The sequence below is a fragment of the Hippocampus bargibanti genome, linkage group LG06, assembly GCF_051943395.1.
Source record: "Hippocampus bargibanti isolate YZ-2025 linkage group LG06, ASM5194339v1, whole genome shotgun sequence".
Taxonomy (NCBI): Eukaryota; Metazoa; Chordata; class Actinopteri; order Syngnathiformes; family Syngnathidae; genus Hippocampus; species Hippocampus bargibanti.
In genome coordinates, this window is record NC_142739.1 from 21,281,057 (window position 1) to 21,291,591 (window position 10,535).

At 43.0% G+C, this 10,535-nt stretch overlaps 1 protein-coding gene across 1 annotated transcript in view; it reads right to left on the reverse strand.

Moving 5' to 3' along the window:
* Positions 1 to 9,700, reverse strand: part of efna3b (ephrin A3b) — a 97,268-nt gene extending 87,568 nt beyond the window's left edge. Inside the window, exons 1-2 of the mRNA XM_088999452.1 lie at positions 9,372 to 9,700; positions 8,912 to 9,145 (exon numbers count right to left, since the gene is read on the reverse strand). Of these exons, the coding sequence (XP_088855578.1) occupies positions 8,912 to 9,021 (110 nt within the window). The 5' untranslated portion in view covers positions 9,022 to 9,145; positions 9,372 to 9,700. The remainder of the gene's footprint in view (positions 1 to 8,911; positions 9,146 to 9,371) is intronic.
* Between the last annotated feature and the right edge of the window lie 835 nt (positions 9,701 to 10,535).

Consider the following 10,535-nt stretch of genomic DNA (forward strand, 5'->3'; position numbering starts at 1 on the left):
GTATGTGCGTACGTAAGTGCATGTGTGCATGACAGCGACTGAGGGAAGTGCTTCCGAACCATTGTGGGAAATTAGCCAGTTCTATCAAATTGGTCCCCCAAAAACTTTTTTTTTGAAGTACACATTTTTGTTTTTCTACCTGTTGTACAGCAGTGGCGGAAATATTCTGCCACTAACACCACTCATCATTTTCCCATTATATACTATACTACCATGATATATTATTATATGTTGATGACATTTTTGTTTGATGGTGTGGCATGTGATCCTTGGTGACCCCAATAAAATCATGTACAGTACTCTTGCATAAATTCAGCATTTTGGTGATTTCCCCTTATGCTTATAACATGGTGACAGAAGACCAAAATTCAAACTCGTCCCCGCGGTAGTAAAGTTTACAAGTGGAGACGATGACTTTCATGCTCGCCTTTCCTCATCTGCCATCCAAACGGGATGCGCACAGAGTGAACAAGACCACTGTGTCTTATTATTGCCAACAGCACTCATCCATCACATAGGTGCGTTTCCCCGTTGCCTGTAATTAATGACGCCTGGGTGCAAATGTCTGCGGCACACGAAAACTTCCAACATTTTACTCCGGAAAATCCAAACAAATTCGTGCTTCGCAACCTACAAGGCCTTATTATTTGTGACTAATGACCGCTCGCATGGCTGGATCTATATAACTGCTATGATGATTGCTGAGCTTGTGCGTATGTGCGTGTGCGTGTGTGTGTGTGTGTGCGTGTGCGTGTACGTGTGTTTGTGTGTGTGTATAAAGAGGTACTATCTGAAATCTAGCAACAGTGCAAAAGTCCATGATGGATGGCTTGCACATACTAATGCGTGCGCCAAAACACACACGCCACAAGATAGTGTGTGAGTAATTGTCTCCTTTGTGCACGTATTCATAAATGTAAATGATGTTTTGCTAAGTGGGGCTGGGAGACGGATTGTTTGCGTCGCTGTCAGGAGGCCGCTTGATTGGATGGTTTAATGTCGATGGTACACCTCTCGACAAACACATCAATGTTATTGTGCTATATGGAGAGTGTGAATGAATAGATATGCATTGGTCAAACGTGAACAACATTATTATCATGCCCCTCCCCCCATCCGCTGATCTTTGCTTTGCTAGAATGAAACGTAACATCACTGTGACTCTAGAAAAAGGTTAGGCTAGTTATTTTGTTTGTTCAGTCGATCCATCTTTTAACATTTGTTCTCATTAGGCTTGTGCGTTACTGGAGACGATCCCAGGTGACTTTTGGCGAAAAGCAGACCGGTTGCCAGTAAAAACAGACAAAGGTCGGTAAAGTCTAAAAAGATGATACTGAAGTACTAGGATTCAACAGATACTTTAAAATGAGTCAAGTGGTGGTAAGATCCAGTACTCCAGATGATTATTTGAGTAAAAGTAAGCACAACTGTAATTAAAAAAAAAACTACTTAACTCATACACTGCCAGTGCCAGGGTTTTTGTCATTGTCACTCAAATTCCAGGACCCACAGAATATTGAGTTTTACAACTACAAATGCAGCATAAGAAACCGAAGACTCTTTTTTCATAAGAAAAAAAAGAGTTAATTTCTAAATTATATGTGTCTGGAATTATCTGAGCTTGAAATAGGGGCGGCTGTACAAAATACAATACAATACAATACAATACAATACAATACAATACAATACAATACAATACATACATATTGATTTATGCAGTGCTTTAACAACAGTTGAAACTGTAACAAACTGCTAACATGGAAAAAAAGGGAAATGTTGCCCTTGTGGAAGGGGCAAAATAATGCCATCTGAGCAGTGCTTTATCGGCACCCCCACAAGAAAAACCAAAACCCGAACAAATTTGGGAATGACGCTCTCCGTCATATTTTCAATTCTGGAATAAATTCGGGAATGTCAGTGAAAGAGTTAAGTAATGTGTAACTGGTGAATAATTTCGAATATTTTTCGATTTCAATATCCCCACCGACGCTTGGGCATGTCATGCATTTAATCACAATCTGTTTGCTGATGAAAAGCTCATGACAAATGCTTTCATTGAGTTTTTTACGGCAGGCCAGAATGGATTATCGGCACTTCCATTGATTTCAATGGGGAAAGATTCTTTGTAATCTTATTGCGTATGCAACAAATTCAACTCTTATCTCAAGGCACCATTTTATGGGCACAAAAATTAATTTTACAAAGTCTGTCCTCCAAGATGGAAATCACTGAAACCAGCATGCGTGATGTGACTTCATAAAAAACACACCAACAAAAAGGAATCATTTCTAACAATGCTAAATTAAGAAATATCACCTAATAGCCAGTATGCAAATTAGTAAACCGCTGCATTATTAGATTAGTCTCTCTTTCTCTGTCTCTAACGCCACACACACATTCACACATTCACACACACACACACGCACACACACACACACACACACACACACACACACACACACACACACACACACGCACACTCGCGCGCACACACACACACACACACACACACACACACACATGCGCGCACACGCACACACACACAGCGCTGCCTAATTGCCAGGTGGTGGAAGATAATGTGTGATTTAATGGACTGATGGATTTGTTTTTGTTTCCGTCACCCGCCAGCGAACATCAACATCTGTAACAGCCATACAACCAACTCACACACATATGCCGCTGCACCCAACCGATCATGCAATGACTGCGCTCAGGGACAATGGTGGAAAGTGACTGATAGGCTTGACGCAAAAGCAGGAAATGAAGCATATTGCCAGACGTGAACGCGAGTAGTATCTATTTATGAAGCCGCTAATGCTCAGTAACAGTCTTTTTCACGAGGTTGATGAGAAAGCTCAGGGGGGGTCAGACTGAGGGTGAGGAGCCTGCAGCTTTTACAGTGTGTTTACCGCACCGACTGACAGCTACACCGCGGCTTATTATTGGCCTTGGAATCCTCCACTCCCAACTGCCAAGTGAAGGAAACTCTGGAGAGTCGACAGCGCCAGGGGCGAGACGCACGTACGCCAACAACAACCTTTACAACAAGTGGATGTTGCGGAGTCAAGCGCACGTATACAACAAACACTGCAAATGGGATTCTGCCGTTGAGAAGGGGAGTTGAAGGACTATTATGAAAGAATCTATTTGACACTCCACTTTCATAGCTCTCTCTCAACACGTTCTGTGCATTCATTAGCTTCGTGCTCGTGTGCATATACAGACACTCCCCACCTTACGAACGAGATACGTTCCGAGCGGTCGTTCGTAAGGTGAATTTGCTTCAGTGCTATATTTTGTATGGAATGTATGTTTAAGCCATACACTGAACGAGGAAGTATAAAACTACACCTACTGTAGTACGACAACATATATCCTTGGGTCTTATCGTTCCCTCACTTACCCCGTGAGGCGGGAGGGCGAGCCCCGCGCGGGGCTCTCGGTTCTGGTTCCAAGCGTCCAGGCGGGGCGCCCCGGGCTCGACCCGCTTCGGGGACAGTGGCATGTGGGGAGTTTGACTGGGGCGGTACAACTGTCAATCGGTAACGCAGGTGTCCTAAGGCGAGCTCAGGGTGGATAGAAACCTCCCGTGGAGCAGAAGGGCAAAAGCTCGCTTGATTCAGATTTTCAGTATGAGTACGGACCGCGAAAGCGCGGCATCACGATCCTTCTGCCGTTTTGGGTTTCAAGCAGGAGGTGTCAGAATTTAAATAAAATTACCCAGGTTTTTCACCGCACTTTCGGGTGGCTTCACGAGGGGCACAACCGCACATGGTGTCGTCGATAAGAGAGATTGGTGTCACGCGCGCAGGTCGTCGCAAGCGCGGCAGCTTGGGCACGCCCACATACTCTACGCAGTCAACAAACAAGTAGCGTCGCGTACGAAGTGTTTGTTTGTATGCGTGTGCGTGAATCACAGTACGCAGCCAATCGCAAGCGAGCTCGGCAGGAAAAAGGCACGCAATACAAAATCTAACTTACACGTCTGTCCGTACATTTTTCGTCATACTGCACCCGCAAAAATGTTCGTATGTACTGTAACGTCGTAACTCGAATGTTCGTAAGTTGGGGAGCGTCTTTATTGTTTGTACAGCGGTACCTCTACTTGCGAACATCTCCATTTGAAATTTTCAAGTTATGAAACGTCTCAACAGGAAAGATATGACAGGCAAAAATACAGTTTGGCTTGCTACTCACAGCGCCGAGTTCGCTGAAAGCAACATAGCTCATAGCTTATCTCCCATTGGCTATTCGCAAGCATCTTCCCGGCATCTCATTGGATAAGAACAACCTCTACAGTATGTGTCTATGTGTGTAGATAGATAGAAATGAGTCTACGCAGTGTCCTTGTCATTTGCCCCTCGGGCCATGAGGCATTCTGATAGTTTACGTAAATGTGAATCACCCAGAAGAAAAAAAAATATTCACCAGTCCTTCGATTGCTCCCTATGGTGATGTTTGCCTTGGACATTTTCGAAGGATTGTTAAAAGCCGACAAAAGCAGCTAGCCTTGGCTCAGTTCTTTACAAAAAGCACTTCTGAGAGAGAACATGGACAAAAGAAAGCAAAAAATGAAGAGGATGCGGTTAATAGTTAAATGACCAGCATTTTTATTCTTTCATCTATCTTATTTGTGGTTTTTTTTACATTATGCACAACTATCATTTATTTGTGCAATAATTTCATTGTAATATGTATTTGTTCCATAGTTCGATGCATTTTTATGCTTTAAAAACAACACTTCTTTCTGAAATTTTGGCAGTTTAGAACGAATTAAAAATTGGCAAATTGTCGTTTTCATGTTTATTATGTTTGTTAAAGTCATTATAAGTGCCTTGCATGCTGTGTTGTGTCATCTGTGCTGTATGTCATGCATATTAGCATATTTGACAATAAAGCTGACTTTGACTTTGACTTTTGATTAAGGCATTTGTATGGAAAACGCATCTCGATCATAATTTTCTACGTCAGAAATTTCTTTCAGGACAAATTCATTTCATAAGTAGAGGTAGCACAGGAATGATTGTTGAAAGGACCTATGGACGGATCAATGGGTCGTACAGTATACTTTGTATCTTCAATAAAAGACCATTCGATATGGATTTCACGTATTAAAAAATAAATAAATATTGTACTTCACAGCCACCCTCAGCAGGTGCTGTACATTAACAATTGCGGGGGCACAGCAAAGGCAAGAGACGAAAGAAAGACGTGAAGATCAGGGATGAAGCCGATCCTTCGAGACGCAGCTATTCTTTAATTAAGCACAGTCCTTTTTCTGAAAGACACACGCTGAAGGAGGCTGCACCGCTGGGAGGAAGATTGGCAGAGAGCGCAAGAATCAAGAGGGTCAGGTTACAGATTAAGCTGCTCTCTGATAGCCTTTGTCTGAGGGCCAAGTGATACACCCAGTGAAGAAAGGCACCTCATTACATGGAACTTTTAATAAGATGTATTCAAGTCTTTGGCAATATAACCTCGGTGTGTTTAACTATTCCTTCAAGAATAAAAGGAAAGTTAAAAAGGTACTATGGAGAGACCTCTGCTTGGAGGATTCACTAAAATATGCAGCGACTTTCTCTGCCATGCCATGACGGTTGTTTCCATTCAAATGCAAGCAATTAGCTTATAATGACTATTCATACTGTGACTCCAAGAAGGTTATTTACACAAGGACATAGTGTAGAGTCCAAGGCATCTGTGTCATGGGAGTAATGCATTTAAACATTTTTAAATAGCTAACGCACCAATAGTTTCGGTTACAGAGCAGCACGGTATCGATACTACTAATAATTAATTTGAGAATGCAGACTATGTTTTTAACAGGGGTGCAAATAAAAATGTTCAAGTGGTCCTCAAATGAGTATTAACTTATTATTTCCTAATCACAACGACATGACTAAGGTACACAATGACAGCTTATTAAAACAATACTGTTTTCTGTTTGATAAAAATACATTACATTTATATCCAACGGAAGTGATTTGCTGCCTCGGACTTGCAGTGTGGGACCATGTAGTGGAACCAACTAGTTAGCTTAGCACATGTCTCTTGAGCAGCAATCCAGTGGCCAATAGGGTTTTTTTTCTGCATCACGGACCAAGAAAAATGTCATGTAATTTGGCCATCAAGGAAATTAATCATGTAAATACGCACACACAACATTGACTCCAGGCTAATTGTTCTTCTAAATTTCATACTTGCCGATGGATCTTCCGTAACACTGCACTTGTTTATGATTTTATGACCATATTTCTACGTCTGGGGTGCTCAATAAGTAGATCGCGATCTACCAGTCGATCTCCAAGGTAGTATTGGTAGACCGAATGACAAAGTGATGTGATATTGCCAGGAACTGACGCTATACAAATAAAATTGAGTTCAAATATAATGAGTAGATCAATTTGACTTGGTCATTTCAAAATTAGCTCCCATGCTGAAAACATGTGAGCACCCCTACTCTACATACTTTATCTGTGAGAAGTGCTTACGTGTTTCAGTTTAGGAGGTGCTGCTGTTTTGGTCAGCGACAGGATTCAAATGAGCTCAGTGATTTTGTTCTAAATGTCCATGTATGAATGATAGCAAACAGGAAGTGACATATTACAGATTTTTTTGGTAGGTTGGGGGGCATATAAATAGTAAGCATCAATTTCGGGAGAGTTGTATTAGTTTTATGCGGACATCACGCCGGGTTAATAATTGAAAAAAATCTACCCCATTGCTTAAATTTCCTGTTTTAAAACAAAAAAAACGCTGACTGATAAGACTGACGACAAAATGCCTGATCCTTTTCCAGCTGAGTTTTCAGATTGATAAGACATCTTTACATCTTTACATCTTTAATAAGAGCAGTCATAAAAGCTGACAGCAGCAGTTCATCTCTTTGTCTTAGGGGCCCAATAAAAGGACCGAGGAGGTACAAACAAACGCAAATAGTCATGCACGTATGAAGGATGGGGAGAACGTCTCACGTAGGCAGATGAAAGCTAAATGTGATTTTTTTTTAACTCTTCCTTCGCCATGCTGAGATTTTTTATGGTGTCAAACCACACCTTTTGTGATGACAAGAAGATATGCAGAGATTTTAGTGTTTTACTCACAAGGCTGAGGTTGGAAAAAAAAGATCTTCAGTTGAATCACTTAAATGGAGAATGGGACGAGGGGCGAGAGGATTAACGGGACAACAAAAAAGGACAACGAAGCGAGTGTAGACATGAACAAGAGGATTGGCAATGAGGAAAGCTAGGGAGAGGAGAGAGATTGAATAGTGACACCGCCACAACACAATGGGGTCAGCCACAAGAAGCTCTACTAATTGAACAAGGTAGCGGCGACGCAGAGAGACTTGTGCCCGACATTCTCTTCCTGCGTGGCCGAGCGTGGCGGAAGACTAAAACTATGTGTGTGCAAGTGAAATGGTCCAGAACAGGGACATTAATACCTTGTTGAAAGAAAAGAAAAATGGGGCGGGGTGACCGGGGGTGCTGGGCACTATGAATGAATGGTAGTAGAAAACCACGAAGTGTCCCGCTAGACGTCTTCTGGATTTTCTCATGCGTTCCAAATGGATGAAAGCACATGTCAGATTCCATACGTCTGAACCTGGCAGCACGTTGTTAGAGTGGGCTTCGCGTCTTGCCTGACAGTTCCCAGGTTCGGGGTTTAATCTGCTGAGTGCAGTGTGGATGTTTTCAAGTGTCCATCAGTGTAAATGGGAGTGGTTGTTGAAAAAGTGCCCCACCCCTTTCTTCAGGATCAGTGGATATAGGCGCTCTGGATACAACGAAACCTCTAATGTTGTACAATGTGAAACGTGTGCCTTTAAAGTTGCAAAATGCTCTAAGGATCCGGTATGACGTTATGCGTACAAAGTAGCACAGGGTCATTCACTGTGGTGTCTTTTTCTTTGCTTTTTTGCTCTAAGTCAATTCAAGAAAGTGACATAAGCAATCACAGGAGAAAATGTTTCTAAAAAACAGGCATTATGATTTTGACAATTGCAACATATTATCAGTTAACGTTTCATTTTTTGCAAGGCCGCAAGGGTGTGCCAATGAGCGCGCTTACATATGCTTCACAAATGACTGACACATTATAAGTCCCACCTCTATTTCTGATTGGTTGTTTTACCTTGGGCGTGGTGGCACAATTGCCCAAGAGATGATGATATCCCATCCCCCATATATGTATTCGATTTTTGCTAAACTCGCACACTCCACCTTTCATGTCTTTTCATGCATTACAATTTAACTAGATTGTTATTTAAGATATGAACATGTTTTTACACTTAAGCCAAAATTCAAGTATAAAATGCATACACAGCATGTATGCACAGCACGAGCTTGAACCTTTCTAAATTTGAATGTCAAAATGAATGTCAACAGGACCCATTTTTGTCCATAGGTGTTCTTCTGAATATTCTGGGATCTATTCGAGCCATATTGCAATCAAATTCTTAGGCACAAAAAGCCTCTGCAGCGGACGCATTGGATGAAGAACTATGAATCCAAAGTATCCCGGTGGAATCTAATAAAAGAAAAATGACGGGCAGAAACCCAGCACATTTCTATATATATATATATATATATATATATATATATATATATATATATATATATATATATATATATATATATATATATAAATATAATAGGGTAACTATAAATAACAATCAATTCTGCACACACACACACACACGCACACACATGCACACACACACACACACACGCACGCACGCACGCACACACACACACACACACACACACACACACACACACACACACACACACACACACACACACACACACACACACACACACACACACACACACACACGCACGCACGCACACACACACACACGCACACACATACACACACACACAAATCAAAGATGGCAAAAGGTTCCTACTGGATGTTGGAGCTGTTCCAGTAAATGGAATGCCTGCTGACGGACCCCTGGAGCGGGTTGGCCCAGGTGAGAGTCGTGAGCACCCAGAGGGACAGCGGTACCAGAGCCATGCTCCCGGTTCCCCCTACGGTCGGTGTCTCGGGCCACTCTCACTCTCTCTTTCTTTATCTCTCTTTCTTTCGCTCGGTGCCTTCAGCCCACCAAAGAACGCGTCTCATACATCACAGCTAGGGTCTGTCAAACGGAAAAGGGGGGGGGGGGGCAAATTAGTAACATGCCGGCAGAGCAGAGTGCTGGTAAATGAGTGTTGTAAAAATGACTAATTGTAACCAAAATAAATGTTAAAAAAGTCGGTTTTGATTCGAGGTGGCACTCGCGCGCACAGACAGACCACCACACACTCACTGAGCAGTCGGAGGAGTCTCGTTTAAAAAAAGCTCGACGGGGTCCTTTCTCTTACCGGGAACTGCTGCTGCTGAGTACGTCGGATGAGCGCAGGTGACCGGGGACGCTCAACAAGGGAGGTCGTTCTTCCTCTGCGCATGGAATGCTCCAGAAAACAGGGCGAAGGAGTTAATTGTGGAAATTAAGTACTCTTGTCAAAAGCATTAAAAAAAAAGCAATTCCTGGTTAAGGTTGTTTTGAACGCGGTGCTGATTTTTGATGAGCTTTTTGTGTCATAAATCAAAAGCAGCGAAAGAATTGATCCCAGGCTCAATCCAACAAGCATCGCTCTATCCAGTGAGCCCTCCTGCCTCCAGCTCCTCTCCTCCGCGGGTCTCTCTCCTTTTTGCCAGTCGGCTCTAGTCCACTTGGACGGCTCCGCCCCCCCCTCAGCCCCCCCCCCCCTCAATGGCGACGTCACAGGCGCAGTCCTCCACCGTGGTGGCGCAAGCACATCGTGTATCGCCTGGTTGCCACTTCCAAGTTCTTGTCATCCACCCCGCCCATCATCTGCCAGATGTGGCCGACTACAGCCAGGGGACACATCTGGAGCTGAATTTTCAGCGTGGGCACGCCCACTACTACTACATACACACACACACACACACACACACACACACACACACACACACACACATACACACACACGCACACACACGCATGCATCGTACATGAACGCTAACAGTACTCACACAATTCACGGCTGGAAACTCCTTCGCTCACTCACCTACTTCTTTTTAAAAATACGGTAATAACATAACATAGAAGTTCAATTGGTTCTATAGCACCATTGAAATAACTTTAAAATGTCATTCCGTTCCAAACTAACATGGTCCTTTGGATGTTTGTAACTCACTCACTGCCAGACAATGTGAAAACGTGTCCACTGCAGTGCCAGGGTTTTTGTCATTTGCACTCAAATTGCATGAACCACAGAATATTGAGTTTCAGGACAACATAAAAATTCAATGCAAAGTAAGAAACCTTAGACCAGACATGGGCAAACTACGGCCCGCGGGCCACATACGGCATATGGCTCTCATCCACTTGGACGCCCCCCCAGCACCCCTCCCCCCCTCAATCAGAATCAGAATAATCTTTATTACCAAGTATGTAGAACACACAAGGAATTTGTTTCCGGTCGAACACGGTGCACTAGTATCATCAGCAAAAAAAAATG